The following is a 17,211-nucleotide window of genomic DNA, read 5'->3' as shown; positions in this document are numbered from 1 at the left end:
CCCTGTTGGCTATTCTTCCTGCTAATGCTAAGCCAAAGCCATTTATATGAAGCAATCCTGGTGGTTAATGAATTCAGAAGCAGTGCTGGAATCCCAGCAGAATGTCCGTCCCTCCATCCACCACCTTGGAGGGTGGGAGCCTCCACAGAGCCCAGGCAATTTCTTCCACAAGGTGTGAATGGCTCCATTTGAGAAAGAGTGGGTAGGCCCTTCAGTGTAAAACCACTACACATTCCTTTTGTAGTCAGAATTTTATTTGCTTTACATCCAGGCTTATCATTGACATCTGAAAATAAAATCTTTCATTTACAAGTAGGCTAGTGCAAATTAAAGGTAATTTTGGACCAAAAAAAAAAAAAAGACCTTGCATGTAACACAAAAGAAATGTGTGTGTTAGGATGATCTTCCTGGAACAGCTCGTGGAGGTCGCCTAGGAAAAAAACAAAAAATAACCCAAAATTCACAGAGGGGGAGATTTAAAACAAAAGGTCAAGATATAATAAAAATACTCATACAGAAAATTATCTTAATTAAATGGGTTAAGAGAAGAAGGCACAGAACATGTATATTAAGGAAAAGAGCAAGAGTGAGATTAGAATCAGCTGGCCACCAGCACAGCCTCAGCTTTCATCCTCACCACTTCCCATCTGACTTGCTGGCGCCAGAGAACTGGGACAATCACATCACAGGTGTGGAGGTCGCTGGTCACAGGCTTTCTAATTTTCTTGCAGCAAATAATATCCTCTGGAAGAGCTTTTCCCCAGCCAGCTTTAAAATTCTCACCACTATCTGCTTCAAACACTGTTCTTGGAGTAGAGATTCTGATGAAATGGGGAATGATCAAACAAAATGGCCTGGGGGGTGCATTGGGGTATCTGGAGGGGACGTTGCTGGGAAGGTTAAAAACGTGGGTGATGGCACCTGCCAAGTGTAGCAGGAGACCCGTGGCAGCGATGGCCCAGTGAAGTGGTTGGAGAGGAGCAAATGCTCCTCCTGTTACCCAGCACAGAGGACTCAGCTCTGACCAAAGCTGACCCAAACTCCAAATGCCTGTAACCAAACTGCTGCGGGGTACATAAGGTACTCCAGCCAGAGGGGACACGTGTGACACTGCTGTTCACTGAGGGGGAGTGCACACACTGCCCTCAGGAACAGCCACTGATGACACACCTCCAAACATAACAGCAACCAAGGGAATACAACGGGGGTGTTCCTGCTTTGCTCATCCCACCTTTTGTTCCCTGCTTTCCCAAAACCTAAGGACCAACTTAGGGATTGCAGTGCTCCCACAGGAAGCTGTTGTGCCATAGAGACCATCTCCAAGCACCGACTGCAGCTACTTGGCTCATACTGATCTCAAGGAGGAACTGAGTAATCAAGACATCTGCACATTCATACACAGCCACTTTAGGGGGAAATCCCTTCCAGACACAACACATACACAGGCACATTTTAACTCCAGCTCCTGCTCTGGAGGACTCAGTCTAGCCTTCTGCTGAGCTCTGAATCTCCCCAAAACATGGTTTCCCCAGCAATGAAGTGAATCCCAGGTACTGCTTGAAAAACATTCATCCATTTCCCAGCAAAACATCTCTGCAGCACCCCAAGCCCCTTGCAAGGGAACAGGCTGAATGTTTGCCAAAGGGTTACATCTTCCCTGTCTCCCCTTTAATGACATCTCCAGTGATCCAGATGCAACACACATCTCTGATAAATCCTCCCTGCAGTCCCCACCCAGGCAGAGTGTGGAATGCTGAGATGATGGTGCGAGAGACAGAAGACCACTCATGCACATCCAGAAAGTAATAATAAAAGCCCATCAAGAATTACAGTTTATTTCAGGTTCAGAAATGCAGCAGAACATTTTTACAGCAGGTGCATGTGATGCTCAGTAATGACCATGGTTTCGGGAATCGACTGGCTGTGCTCAAAGGTCAACACCAGGAACCATTTACAGATTATGAAACCAAAGGCAGATGTTTTGTCTCATATGAAGTAGGGCATTAACACACAGAACAAAAAAAACCAGAAAGAAATTAAGCGTTTGCTTCTTACAAAAAGAAGTCATCGTTTACCCCGTCCTGGAAAAGTAAAGAGACAGCAGTAAAGCAAACGGCCGGCAAGACGGGACAAATCATAGATCAAGCAAGAGTGGAGGACTGTCTGGACGGGAGGAGCCATCGGTATCAGCTCGCCTGCAGACAAAGCAAGAGGAAAGACAGGCAGAGTAACATTCATTTACACAAGGGAGCTGTTCTGCTGGAGCCCCAGGAGGAGGTTCAGTGCCACAGTGGGAGGAGCTGTGCCACAGGGGCACCAGCAGGCTGGATGCCTTCTGGTGGCACAGGAGCAAAGTAGGTCTGCCCTCAATTCAGGAGGTTTGGACTATTTTAAGACAGAAAGACAGAACTAGCCAGTAATCTCCATATGCTATGTGCATCATGGTTAGTGTAGCTGTCTGCAACAGAGAGGATAATATTTTCTATGTTATGCTTTAACATGAAATGCCATAATCTATAATGTATCTCTTTTAATATAATAAATAATCTACTTTTACGAGGCTTACTGAGAAAGTGCAACAAGATCAGCAATAAAATAAACACACATTGACTATGTACATAAGCCTTTTTGTGGAACATACAATCTTTTTAACCCTAACATGAGATCCAAGGCCAAGAGCTATTTATGGCATTCACAAGCTTCTCAGCTGTTGGTCAGCCATGGCAAGGTGAGGTGGAACATGTTCTCTACGCACAGACCCAGGCTGAGCCTCATTGCAATACTAGAGGAGCACCCTCCTGAAACTTAGCAACTACGTCACCCAGATCATTATTAGGTACCTCACATAAGATCAGAAATGCCGCTGTTGCTTAATTAGTGCTCCACTCCTCCCTGGCAGTCTTCTGAGCTTTGCCAGAGGGAATCAAAGGAAGGGAGAGCAACCTGCCCCTTCTCTGATAGAGAGTTCAGACCTGGCTCATCCTGTGTAAGTGGGTGTGCAGAGGGGGCAATGGCCAGTGTCAGAAGCCAGTCACTCTAGCAGATCCACAAGGTGCTCATCCTGCTGTCCTTTGGGCAGGGAGCGAGTTGCTGCCAAGGCTTCTCCTCCGAGAACAAGGGACAGGACTGGCACGACTCGTCAGCTTCAGGAGTGAGTGGGACAAACAAACCCATTCCAGGCACTGCAGAGCAGGAGGAAGCGGGCCAAGGTTGGAGGACAGTACTTACTCAATTGGATGTGGCAATTTCTTGAGAAGCTCTTAGTGTTTTTCCTAGAAACAGTTCTACATAGTTTATTCTGAAAAGCATATACGCAAGAAGAGGTGAAATTATTGAACTCTGGATCTGTGCTCACAGTTACTTATTAACCTGCACACCTAAAAGTGTTGCATTTAGGGCACAGGGCCAGATTTAGATGTGATCTGGATGAGGATGCAGAGGAAGGAGGGCTGTGCAGCTGTGTCCCACGACCTCAGCATCGAGCACAGAAGCAGATGGTGCTGGCGCCTCGCTGCCTCCTCCTCCTCTTTCGGGTAAATCCACCCTCGAGAGCTTCATTTACAATTCTGCTGAGAAATACAGTTTCTTGGGGGGCAGAGTTAAGGACAGTGCTGAATTGTGCTACCTACTTCCTTATGCTTGGCAGAAACAGTCATTAAAGTAAATTAAGGAGTCTCAAGTACAGAGAATTTAAAAACATGTTTTTAGGCCAGGATCTCTGTCATCTAATTGAGGCATTACCACCCTCGAGTCCTGTGCAGCCACATTGGTCTGAATCACCTCCTGAAGGTGATGTCTCTTCCCACTGACCAAAGAGGTCCTTGGACAACAAAGCTGAGTGTATGGGGTATGGTGGGATAAACCCAGACCATGGTCTTGCATCCACAGCATGGATTGAGCTGGAAGAGACCTTAAAGTTCATCTTGTTCCAACCCCCCTGCCATGGGGGAACACCTTCCACTAGACCAGGTCACTCAGAGCCCCATCCAGCCTGGCCATGAACATTTCTATCACTGAATGAATATAAAAATTTGGGATTAAAGTCACTTTCTGTGGCTGAGGCACTATGCTTGGCTTTCCGTCAGCAGGCAGCTGCTAGTCAGTAACAGAGATCTGATAAACTACATACAGGTTTGCTTGCAAGGCAGCAGCATGGACTGCTATGGCTATTTATAAAAATATATCCAACAGATGCATTACAGGTTACAGCAGAGAACACTAAGCAGTGGAAAACTGTGTAGAACACAAGAAAAATCTTAAAAATATATGTTTTCTTTTTTGTAGTAAAAATCACTATGACTGTAGTTGTGTTTGTAACCTTCTTCTTCCTTGAAAGCTGATTCTGTGCACTTGGTGTTGGAGATCTGAGCCTGTTCCCCAAACAAACACCAGCCACTGAAGCAGTTTCTGAGATCACCAAGATGCTGGTGCTCTGACAAACTCCATCTTCACTGTGCATCAGATGTGACCTCTACACTCTCCAGGCATGTCTCACAAGTATGAGGTTGACAGGAAATTAAAGTTAAGCTAACATACAAATCATCATGCTTTCCCAAGCTTGTCTCTCTTATGCAAGCTGAAACACAATTTGCTGCAGTGGTGAGCACAGCTAATCAGCAGCCTGGGAATACTTAATAGGCTAAATCCCCATTTGTTGTGGCTCTTTGATTGGATTCTTCCTAACCAAGGGGCTACAGCATACTAGAGCCCTACATGCAGTTTCAATAAATATATTTATTAGACTGATTATACTGAGGGCCTTTGAAACCACCAATTGCTTTGCCTAGGGATCTGTAACCATAATTGCAATAGCAGCAATTCACATTTTCTGAAGGAACAAGGCCAAATTCCTCTCTAGTTTAATTCTCTTAACTCAGTAAATTTTAAGCTTTAAGGGTGACACTGACCCTAAGTGTTTAAAGAGAAGTAATGCAGTTAAGACAAAAGGTTTTTATAACACATTAATATATAATGTGCAAAACAAGAGGCAGAGAGGACCTCTGCAAGTGAGCAGCTGCTAAAATAATCCATTGCCAGGATGCACAGCTGAGCACTTCCAAGAACCTAGATGGATAAAGCGACCCTAAACCAAGGTGTGCAGGACCAAGTGATCCAAGAAAATCTTCATACAGGGGGGCACAGGGGAACTTTATCAACTGGCACGAGAAAATATCGCAAATATCTCAAATCCGAACCAGACCCTTGGGAAGCTCAGCTGCCAGTCTAGGCTGGAGATCTGTGAATTGGCTCACACAGTGGGCAGAGGAGCAGTAGCCCATGTCCAGCTGTGCACATATCTATATATCTGTATCTATATCCCCTTCTGTTCCATAAAATGGCCAAAAGCAGTGCTCGGTTCCCGGGATCCTGCCACACAGCACATTTATACACACTCACATACGTCCAGGGCTTCCCTTGAGTGGGAGTGTAAGTGTGAGCAAGCATTAGCAGAGGACAAAGCAAGCTAGGACACGCTGCTCTGTCATGTACTGGCTCTTCAAACCACCCTTTCCCATCCTTGCTGCAGGGTGAGGCAGCTCCACACCAAGCCCCGTGAGCTGGGGCAGCAGCCTGGTCCTTACCAACCCAACCAACCTGGCACGTCAGCTACCAGTGTGGAAATAAAGTGAAACGTGCTGTCCCACACACACCCTTCTTGTTTAACAACATCCCTTAACACTAGACTTTGGATAAGGAGAATTTATAGGAGAAGCAAGCTTCTTTCAAGGGAGACATGGAAGTGTGGGGCCTTCAGAAGAGCTTGGTAAGAAATCACATGGCTTTTCTTTGCCCAGTTTATCCATTACAAGAGAAAATTAGCATAACTCTGTAATTCTAAATGATAGATAACTTGGAAGGTACAAATAAAAGCAATATTCCTTTCAGATAAGAGGAAAAAAAGCAGGAGATAAAATCAACACATGCACAAACATACACAAAGTCAAGCCCTCCATTTGCTGTAGAGGACAGTGAGCACAGTTGCCTGGGTGAAGATATGTGTCAGTAAGTTAGCTAACACCAGTTATTGCAAAAGGAAAAGTCAAGGCAGCACAGACCTTCCCAAAACATTTAAGACCTCATAAACAATGCAGAATGGACAGAGAGTATATTGGTTACTTGCCTATAGATGTCCATACATGCGACTATACATTGGTTATTGCGACAGTTATCAAGCAATTTGTTCCACATATTTGGTTAACAATGAATGACATGCCAGAAACTCCTTTTAGTCTAACAGGGATGAGTCTAACGGACGAATTACAGTGGGCCGAGTAGGTGAAGGGGGTGGTCTTCGACTGGAGAGAAAGAGAGAAGAAACAATAAGCACAAACACTGAGAACAAAGCTGGCACCTTTCGCTGTTGTTACAGGAACATGCACATGCTCGTACACACGACCATCTTATTTCCACGTACGCTGAAGCACAATATCCACAAGCATCCACAATAAGGAAGGAGGCAACGGGTTTGCCAGGTGCCTACCATGCCTTACCCCCCTCACCCACCAGACAGCTCTTCTTGCTGATCCACAGCCTGGGTGTTCTCCAAACATAGTTACCTTCTTGTGCCACGGAAACCATCCAGGGAGGATCACTATTCCCATTTTCTTAGGAGTCAGTCCCAGCCTGGACAGCCACACAGCAGACTTACAGGAATGTTTCAGAGCAGAAAACAGGACTGAGGAAAACAGCCTGCAGTGACTTCAGCTGCTGTTTGCAGAAGCAGGAAAACCTGCAGCTTCTTGCACAGTTGGGCCAACTGGAGTCACGTCAATGTGCCTGAATTTGAGGTACAAATTTCAAGCTGTATATCAATGGCCAGTTATGAAAATGCCAGTTTTGGCTGGGGCTGCTGGACTCATTCATTTACCACTAATGCATTCCTCTATCAGCTTCAGTGCTAAGGAGTCACAGATTTTTTGGGAAGGCTTATATGTCTTTTTTCTATTTTCCTGTGTACTGCAAACACCTACATTTTAATTCAGACTGTGTCATCATTTGGTAAGAGTCCACAGTGCAAGAGTTGGCAGTAGAATGATCTCCAAGCGCATCCCACCTGGAGTCCAGGCTGAGACCTATCCCTCCTTCCCTCCCTCCCTTATCCAAGGATGACACACCAACTCTGCTCGAGTGGCAGACAGAGTCTCTCCAGTAGCTACTCAACACTTTACCTTTTTGTGTGCAGGTACACTGCTCATATCAGTGCTGTATGGAGGCAACTCCATCAGCACAGTCACAAAGAGTATTTTGTTAATGCTCCATTCCACCTGGGATAAAACACCCCACCACTGAGCAAGGCCTGTGCAGAGTCTGAGCTGACAATACCTGTTTGGCCTTCAGCACCTGCACCACTCACACAGTTCTGCTGGCACTGCAATTTGTATGTATAAATTGCCCAAAGAGACTGTTCCTTAGCCAGCTATCCAGCACCGTCCCCTTGCTGCAGTTATCCCAATCCATCTCTTACAGTGCTTTTGCTCCTCATTTTCTTTAGTGGGAAGTACCAACTTTATTCTTAACCCCAGCCCATGTCACCACGAGAGCTCACAGCTGATCCCAGGCTCTGAACAAGGTCAGGAGCCCATGGCTCTTCAGTTCCCATCAGCTTCAGCAGAGCTCATTAATGGCCCACACAAACTGTGCAGCCCCTTCTAACCTGTCCTCCACCTGTGAAAGCAGGGGCATGTCTGGCTCTGAGGAATATTACAAAGGAAACATGTCTCATTCTGTTAAAAGCTAAACTGAAGATTAAAAGAATGTAACGTGTTAATCTCCTTTGAACTGGAACAAAATACAGGAGACAAACTTATACCTGACAAAAAAAGTCTCACTCGGCTCAAAGTGTCTTGAGCGACAATATTCTCTTTTGGTGAAGAAATGAGAATTTTAATCCCTAACATGCAACAAATACAAAATATGCCAATTGAAGCATTCAAGTAAATCAACAAGCTAAAAAAAAAAAGGCAAAATATAATTCCTTCATGGCGTATTTTTCTTACAGAAAAAATGTTACTGTGTTAACCATTGTTTCTTGTGTTGCTCCAGTGTAGGTCTTCTGGACCCATTTCCAAAATTTGTAGTTTCATAAAGAACCACTTCTAAGGCTCTGCATTTCTGCTGGGTTGCATTAAATTATTCCTTTGTTGAAATGCCTCACATTGCATTGTTTAGAGCTTACTGAAAACATCGTATCATGTGTATACAATTTACAAACAAGGGAAAATGCATACAGCTGTCTTCATATCAAATTTAAAAGATGCAAGCCCAAACATGCGTTTTAATACCAGGTTGAATGCAGCACACTGGGTTCAAATAATGTAATTTAGCCAAATTACTATTTAACACAGCAGGATCAGAAACTGGAGAGCACAGTGGGAGGATTTCCTGGACATAATCAGTCAAACCAAACCTGAACCAAAATCAGGTCTGAGCCCCATTTTCTCCCTGAACTAGAGTTGGTATTGCACTCCGACCACAGTTTTGAACTTTCATTCAAGCCCAGTACAGACCTAAACAGAAAAATCTCCCATCAGCTCTCCTTCCCACTCCAGAGTACCACCCACTACAAGGAGAAGATGACATCCCCATGGGGACCCTCTGAAGAGAAGCTGCTGCCCAGCCACACCAGCCCTGTTCTCCCCACAGCACTGCCCGACAGGCAGGTCTGCTCAGCCAGGGGACCCTTCAGAGCCAGCCACGCTCTCTCCCAACACTTCACACTGTGGATACCTCCCAGTGGAGACACACATGTATCTGGGATGCTCTGCATACATACGCTTGCATGTGTCTTCCCACTGGGCATGGATGTCCATGAGGAAGGGGCAGACCTCTCCTTAGCTCCAGCCCCTCAAGGGTGCTGCCTGCCTCCCAGCTCCTTAACCCACCACACTGTGACCAGGGGAGTGGGACCTCCACCTGGAGATCAAAGGTGCCTTTCAGAGGAGTGGCAGATGTTTGGGAAAGGCAGCACTTGGGAGAAGACCTGCAACAGCACCATTCCCTCCAGCCCTGCTGCTGACAGTCTCCTGGTACTGCAGTAAGGGGACTGTGCTCCCGAGTTCCTGGGCAGAACACAGAGTGGAGCTCTCTTGCATCATCTCACCTTCCCTAGCCACTGGCACACAGGATCAACTGGCATGAGCTGAAGCTCAAGTCCAAGTGAAGAAAAGAACAAGCCCAGAAGTTAAAGAATATTCTGAGTGGGAAGGGACCCACAAGGATCATTGAGCCCAACTCTTAAGTGAATGGCCTGTCACTAGATTTCCCTGTCAATGTGTCAAGTCATTCCGTGACCGTTTCTACACTGGGAATAGGATTCACACCTTTTTTTTTGCCCCTAACAGGAATCTCAATCCCCAAGACAGGAGGAGATGCCAACCTGCACATCTCTTGCCTCTGCCCCACTCTTTTACACCCTGAGCAGTGGTTGGGAGTGGCCGTGCTCCACGGGATGCAGAGAGGCAGGATTGGGCCACCTTGAGATAACAGAGCCAGCAACCAGCTTCTGGGCACCTACAGAAAGTGCAGCTCTGAGGGAAGCTCTGAGTGGCTTCGGCACCATCGCTTCCCGAGCAAAGGGTACCAAAGGAGCGCTGCCAGAGGCTCCCAGCGCGGAGAACGGGAACTACAGAGCGGCAGGGGGAGCTCCAGCCTGCCCGGGGACCGAGCGAGGGAAAACCGGGGAAAAACAACCGCCCCCGGATCCCTGCTCCGCGCTAGCTGCCATCCCAGTGAGTAAATATGTGACTAAGCCCAGTTCAATGTTTAGTCTGAGGCCAGCACACGATAGCGGTGCAGACAGCCCGGGCCGCGGTTCCTCCGTGTTATCGGAGCGACTCCGACGGCCCGGGAAGCGCTCCCGGTGCGGAGCTGCTTGTTCCCAGGCTCCCGCTTCATAGAAAGTTCATCATAAAAATGTCCCTGCTGCGGGAATTCCGATTTGGTTATTGTCTACAGCATTTCAGCGGGGTTTTCGAGTTTTAACTCAGCCTTCTTGTCTTGGGGGGAGTTGAGGTTGTTGGTGTTTTGGTTTGCTTTGGGGGGAGGCGGGGAGAAAAAAAAAGGGAAACAGCGTTTGTAAAAGTTAGTGCTAAAGGGGCAGGGGATCATAGGTCCCCCCGGAGTTCAGTGAACGAATCTGCAAAAAGAATCAGTACTTCTAACTAGCACACATTAAGCAGACGTAAAGAATTTACCAATGAAAATTGTGGACTAAGTATGTATTTAATAACTCCCTGATGTTGCTGCAGAGACTCCTCCTTTGAAGAGCTCAGTGGGGTTTTGAATGGAGGGTAGCTCTCACCCCCATGCAAAAACTTTTTTAAAAAAGGAAAAGTTTTACGTTTATTTTTAACCTAAGCAGCACATCCAGTGTTTCCAGTTTTAAAAGAACTCCTGAAAGCTTTAGCTAGGCAAACACAGAGCAAAAGAAACTAAATAAAGCAAGTCTAGACTTAAAATTCGATCAGAAACATATGGGAGTTCTTCAAGCATTTGCTTTTTGAGAAGTGCTATCGCTCCCCACACAGAGTCCACAAAATATGCTTTGAGTAAAGCATGGCTGTAATTACCCGCTCAGAGAAGATGGCTTCTCACAGCACAGCCAGCGCACTGCTAAATAAAAGGCTTTCATTTCCACTTACATTCTACATTCTTGTTTGCTTGTGACCACCAGAGAACACTTGTGGAAGGCATGCACATAACTATATTTTACGATACATCCTATAGATCTGAAATTGTGAACAGAAGTCCATTATTCTCTCCCTTTTCCATGGTCCTGGTTTCCCTATAACGGAGCCCTCTCGGAGCACCCTGATACGTTACACTGTCTTCGCAGAATTTAAGAAGGAAATACTTACACAAAATTTCTAAGCGGCTTTAAGACTGACTGCAGGCAAATTTTATTTTAGGTGACAGTACAAATCTAGATGTGAGGCATACAGTAAGAGGATAAAAGAGTGACTTACTTTAGGTGAGGAATAAATCTAGTTTCCTGTTTGGGTGATTATTTAGAGAGACTAAGTAGCTTGGTCTTGGGATAGTTATAATGCCTTGACTGATTTTATTTTTATACTGTTTCTCAGGTTTTCTCTGTTTCAGTAAGATCCTGAGAGACCCACACCCCCTGCTTTTCCTGGTTGTTACATCAACCTAACTTTTATACTGTACCTCTCAACCTCCATCAGCCTCTGGATTTGGAAGAAAATCCAAACCAGAAGTGAAACAACTCTAGCCATCATGGTTGAAGAGAGGCAAGACATGGTTTGTAGATCTACTTAGTCTTTAGTCTGTGCATGCATAAAACTCTTTTTGTCCTACAGCAGATGCAGAATGGCTACTGTGGAGCCTCCCATTAACTCAGGAGCCAGAATCTCGAGTGGGAAAACCAAAAGGAGGAAAGGCACTTGATACTAGTGTCACAGGTCATAACAAAGCAGGAAAAGCAGAAAAAGGATGATGACATTAGGAGGAGTAAAGCAGGAATTATGGACAAGAATCAGGAGGAGATGACGATTGCAGGAGAAATAAGAAACAGCACTCAGTGGTGATGAAAGGAAAAAGTAGCTGGAGAATATCTGTCTGAGATGGTCCCTTACCCCAATGTAATGGTCCAAGAGAGTGGAAATTTCTCAGATTTGTTTCTCTACTGGAAAATGTCATTTTCTTAAACATTAAATGTCTTTAGTAAGTCCCACAGGACTACTGTTGGTGGGCAAGTCAGGAATGGAAGCCCTGAGCCACACAGCTCTTGAGGGGGCATGATAGTCCTGAAGTAGTTCTCCAGCTGAACACATGTGTCAGGCTCTACAAATGCACAGAGGGCGTGCTGAGACTGTACTGGCTCGGTTGTACACACAGCTGAACCTCACTATTTCACACTACTTCAAATGACCCAGCTGCACAATGCTCTGTCAGTGGAAGAATTTTTGTGCTAAGTGTAAGCAAGTTAAAGTTATTAGATTATGCTGTTTTATCAGATACCTATTTCTTTCAAGTGAAAGAAACAAAAAATAAGAGTGAATGGGAAGAATGTGTCCTTCCACTAGCCACCACTACACTGCAGCAATATAAATCTCCATTAATTCAAATGCTTATACTGTTTGAAAGCATTTGGGTTAATGAGGTTCCACTGTGCGTGATTTAACTTAATATAGATACTCCTTTAAGAGGCAGTGGTCCAAAATATGATGCTTCACCAGAATAATTTATTATTTACAACTCAAGCTACATTTTCTATATGACCATCATAAATTAATGTCCATCACACACACATACAAATATATATGTGAGCGCTGCATTTTCATTAGTCATTTCAGGGAATTAATGTGTCATTTGGAAAACTCAGCTTGAGTAAACAAAAAAAAATTAATTCAACAGAGCGATCAAGAGAGACTATTATTCTTAAGAAACTGTGTGTTCTTGTTTGCCCTTCAGCAGGGAACATGTCAAATAAGCAAGTGTGCAACACGTTCATGGAAGACTGGCTTGACCTTTCAGAAACCCGAGGTCAGGATGGTCAAGAAGATCAAAACTGCCCGTGGAGGAAGAGAAAGTTAGGAGTGGTGAGTGATATGTTCAGAATGCTGTTCTACTTTCTTCTGTCCACAGAAGATAACAACAGAAGGGCCACAAAATCAGCAGGAAGAACATCTGATCTTTTCACAGTAGCTCAAGTCCTGTGCACTGGTCTGTGTGTAGCTGCTCTGTTTGGCATCAGATTGAATCATGTACTGTATCCCAGAACACCACATCTACTGCTGCCCACACTGCTATTCCTACTCAGATTTCGCCTTCCTCTGCCTTTTTGCCTCTCTCCTCTTTACTTACCTTGGTGCAAGAAGGGAGCAAATGTCGTGGTTGTCACCTCCAGCTGGAGTTGCACCTCTTCTTGTCCATGACAACAACTAACGTGATTATCAGTGTCACTGTTGTTAATGTAACCCTGGAGTGCCCTCATTCAATAATGATCCAATACAGCTTGCAGGGGACAGGAGGGTTTCAAGGACAGCCTTTCAAGATGCCTGCAGGTTCAAGAAGTTCAAATCATCAATGCTTTCTCTCCATTTACTGTCAGATGTTTTCTCTTCTAGCATAAGGAAGGCTAGAAATGCACTGCTATTCGCCCACTCTTTCAGACAAGGTAGAAATTTCCTGCTCAACACCCTCGTTCTAATCCTGCACAGCCTTCATGGCAACTGTTATTAAACTACTCCATTATGAGATTAAATAATTACTGGGGACAAAACACATGTTCAGGTTTCTGTATTTCTGTCAAACATTTGCTATTGTTTGACTCTACTTTCCTTTTTCAGCTTGAGAGATGCTAAAAATAAAAACCACTTCCTTCTACTACAGTATCTTGAAGACAAAAGCTGATGCTTCCAAAGCAGGCTTCCACTGTGATTGAGGAGACTTCTTTTGACTTTTTTCAGGTTCCTCTTTTTCTGCCTTCCCCTCTCTTGCATCATTTTACTCACCCTTCCCCATCACATGGGACTGGTCTACACTAAGATCCAACCTGATCTTCTTTGCTGAATTTTGAAAGTAACTTGCAACAGTCCCAATCAAATGGATCTCTCCCAGTTCACCCTGTTTTAAAAAACTTTTTTTTGTTGCAGGAGCAAGTAGCTTAGGATCAACACTAAGGATAATCACAACTACCTGAGGCATGATAAATAAGATCAAACCTAAACTCCACATACAATAAGTGATTCTCCAGGTAATTTTGTTCAACTGCCACAGTGTACTGCCCATCAGAAAATTCCTAGACCACTGAAGATATGGAGAGCCTGCCTCTGGCTGATGAAAGAAGATGCTGATGGGAGTTAAGAGTCAGTGGCAGCAGACATGTGTGGCACATGCAGTGTGTGGCATCCCATGAACTTTGTTTTACTCCATCTTCAGGACAGTCATCTGGAGGAGAGGTATATAAAGGAAGGCAGTAACAAAATCCTATTGCTAGTCTAAAAGAAAGTCATCTTTTTAGGGGCAGCAGTCAGTGAAGCTCCTGGAGCAGAAATGGAGACCCTCCTGTATCTCTCACAGCACTACAGTTCAGGCAGCTGAAGAATCAGTCCTTCAGTGCAAATGCCATTCCAAATTTCTCATAAGTTCCATATTGCAGAATTACAATGAAACCACAAGAGTTGCTGTATTGTTACTTTTTACATGTTTTTACAACCTGCTGTGACCTCCCTCCAATATTTATCCTTGTTCAGAATGCTACTTCTTTCATTGCTTCTGTTGTCCCTGCTCATTGCAGGGAGGTTGGACTAGATGACCTTTAAAGGTCCCTTTTGAACCAAACTATTCTGTAATTCTATTCTATGATTCTATTCCACGATTCAAGCTCCAAGATGACCCCACATAAGATGACTGGTATTCCTCAACTCATTTTGCACATGGCAAAACATGGCCCCAAGTCGTGTAGCTCGTGTTTCTGATGGGTGTTACAGCTACTGCCGCCAGGCAGTTAAGAAAGATTGCCAAATATTGCATTTTATGGCTTGAAAACTTTAAAAGAAGACTGAAATGCAAGGAAGACAGATTTACAAAGGTGGCAGGGAAGGGAAGGGGTAAGCTGGAAAGAAACCAAGACAAGATGGTGAGAAGGAAAGGAGGGAATACGTGGGGAAGGCAGACAAATGGACCAGGCAGGAAACCAAGTGAAGGAAAAAGGTGAAAGAGGAAGCAAACAGTACGGTCAAGAAAGGGGCAGCGAGGGAATGGCAGAAAAAAGGGAAAATAGTGAAAAAGGAGCCGGTGGAGGGGGGGGGAAATGCAGAGCTCCTTTCTGAGAGATAAGGGAAAATAAATGGAGGCTGCTGCTTGAAGCAGCCAGCAGCAAAGTAACATATTACTGGGTGTGCATTTCAACAAGAAATGTACATTAGACGGGTAACAAATTACAGAGGGTTGTCTTCCCCCTGGGCAGAAATCACAGAAAGAATAACTGATATTCTCATAAGTCTTGTGATTTTGGGGTCTTTGGACAGGCAGAGTTGGAAACATATGGACTACAGAAGATCAGTATCCCCTCCTTGAGGGGCTCTGGCTTTGCCTCACCCATGTAGCTGTATATTCTTTTGATCACAGACATGAAATACGGAATTAAATTAAATTATTCTTTGGCTTTATTTTCTCCTGAAATTCAGCAGGATTTTGGAATCCCTCCATATAACACTCCTGTCTCTTTGGTTGCACGAAAACACTCCTAATTGCTGATTATACTTTTTGAATATAACCTTCACTGAAGATCATTCAAAGAGGACACATGGATGCTGGACAGAGCTGTGCTCTTCTGTTTGGGTGTTCAGATTGAGATCATCCAAGTCAGCATGCAAATGCTCTAAGGTGGGCACTTACTGATCCTGCCAGAAGAGTTTGGTGCAATGGCTATTGGATTACTATTTATATTCCATTAAAAAATACAGCAGTAAGCTTTTAGGGCTGCAAGGTCAAACTCTGAGGAGAAAGAAGATTCCCAGGCTAAGGCAGGATAACTCTTCTGGTCTTATATGCCTATGCACTAGGACAGATTTTATTCAGAGGATCATGTGCAATTTTTGCAAGGGATCCCCTTATCATTCAATGCATTGAAGGGTTAGATATTACATTAAATCTTTCCAAAGAACTCTAATCCATAAAAATCCATCACAGAAAACATACTGAATGGCTGATATTTGGCAGTCAGGTGGCAGCCAGGCAGTAATGCTTTCTGCAGCACTCCTGACTTCGTCTGGAAATTTCTAACTGTAATACTGTGAGGTAAAAGTACTTCTTTGTGCTGGTTTGGCAGAAATATGTAATGATGGCTTACAATGTAGATTAGCTACCAACACAGCAGGTCATGTAATTAGCCTGGATGGCTTAATAAAAAGTAGTGCAGAGCCCCCATCAGCCCTTTCACGCTGGCTGGCTGTGGGTTGGAGGAGATTGTAGGGACAGCATGTGGCTGATCACGAACAGCACAACATGAATTCCCTCTCCACCACTTGCCTCACATGTAAAGACCACCCCCAGCCCTTGGGGACCAGCACCACATGCCTGAGGGTGACGTGCTCAGAGCACCCATCCCAGGGTTTCACAGAGTGGGGTCATTTATGTTTTGATGACAAAGTGAGTAATGATCTTCAGGGCTTTGTTGGGAAAGCCTCTATGAATCCCCAGTAGCACTGCAGAGCAGGACACAGGGAGAAAAGGGGAGCACCCTCCCACCCCCACAAACACCATGGGCTCTACTACCAGGAGAAAAAAACATTTCCAGTTCAATTGTCTTCCTCGTGGCAAAGCTGAGATTCACATTCAGGGCGTTTAAAAGTTATAAATCAAAGCATCCACAGTAGAACTTCAATTGGTCAAGATCAGCCTTTCCACACAGGCAGGCAAACACCCATCATGGTAAGCTCTAGTGCCTGCTTAAAGCCATCTTACCAAAGCAAGCACACAGCTGCATTTTCTTTCAAAATACTACTGTAGCCTTTTAAGAGAGAGGGGGAATAATCTAAATTCTGGCAGTGGAGAATATTTCACAAATCATATATGCTTTGGCATCAAGCCCTTAAAGCCAGAGGCCTTTACTCACAGGCTTTGCTGGGAGAGATCCACCCACCTCAAGTGGGATTAATTAAAAGAGGCATGTATCATGCAAATAGTTTCTGTTTCCTTACAGAAATATTCAGAGCACATAACCCAAACCAGCTTTAGAATCAGAGCGAAGCAAGGAAGAAAATTATTTCCTGCTCCCCTAAGTCTTTCCCTTTCCCTGTGCATTAAGGGAGGAACTGTGAGAAAACAGCGAGAGCTCGCTATTTCTGCATGATTCCTTTGATTTTAAGTTGAATATTATTATTCAACTAATAAAATTGAAGAAAAAAGTTATGTTTTTAAAGACAGGGGCTGTATCTCACTAAAAGGTGCCAAATTTTCCACACCAAACGTGTGCTAAGCTGCTCATTGGAAAAGGACAGTCCCAAGTTTTACCCCCTGAAAATGATCTTTTATCTTAAGGCAGAACAGGAGAAAATGGAAACCTTATATTTCTTCAGTATGTCAGGATTTTCAGCTCCACATGACAGGGCCTGCAAGAAAAAGCTCCTCTGGAGAGAGAGATAAACTTTAAAATACTGCTTTCTTCTCAGGAAGCTAAACTATTTCCCTAGATAGGAGAGATCCCGACACTTCAAGGAATCACTGCAGAAAATGGTGGTGGAG

The 17,211-nt window shown here is 44.5% G+C and overlaps 1 protein-coding gene across 10 annotated transcripts in view; it reads right to left on the bottom strand.

Moving 5' to 3' along the window:
- Positions 1–241: 241 nt before the first annotated feature.
- The window catches only part of DNM3 (dynamin 3), a 169,806-nt gene continuing 152,836 nt past the window's right edge, over positions 242–17,211 (bottom strand). For 6 of the 10 annotated variants that reach the window (XM_029962274.1, XM_029962276.1, XM_029962277.1 and 3 more), the window contains one exon: positions 1,804–6,296. In XM_029962274.1, the coding sequence (XP_029818134.1) occupies positions 6,227–6,296 (70 nt within the window). In that variant the 3' untranslated portion in view covers positions 1,804–6,226. Of the gene's footprint in view, positions 431–1,803; positions 6,297–12,825; positions 13,020–17,211 lie in introns of those variants that run through there. The other 4 variants (XM_029962280.1, XM_029962282.1, XR_003916052.1 and 1 more) reach the window with 3 other exon arrangements.

Source organism: Manacus vitellinus, unplaced genomic scaffold (genome assembly GCF_001715985.3).
Source record: "Manacus vitellinus isolate BGI_N305 unplaced genomic scaffold, ASM171598v3 scaffold_44_pilon, whole genome shotgun sequence".
NCBI classification, from domain to species: domain Eukaryota; kingdom Metazoa; phylum Chordata; class Aves; order Passeriformes; family Pipridae; genus Manacus; species Manacus vitellinus.
Note: the sequence above shows the minus strand (reverse complement) of the source record. Positions and strands in the feature narration are given on the sequence as shown.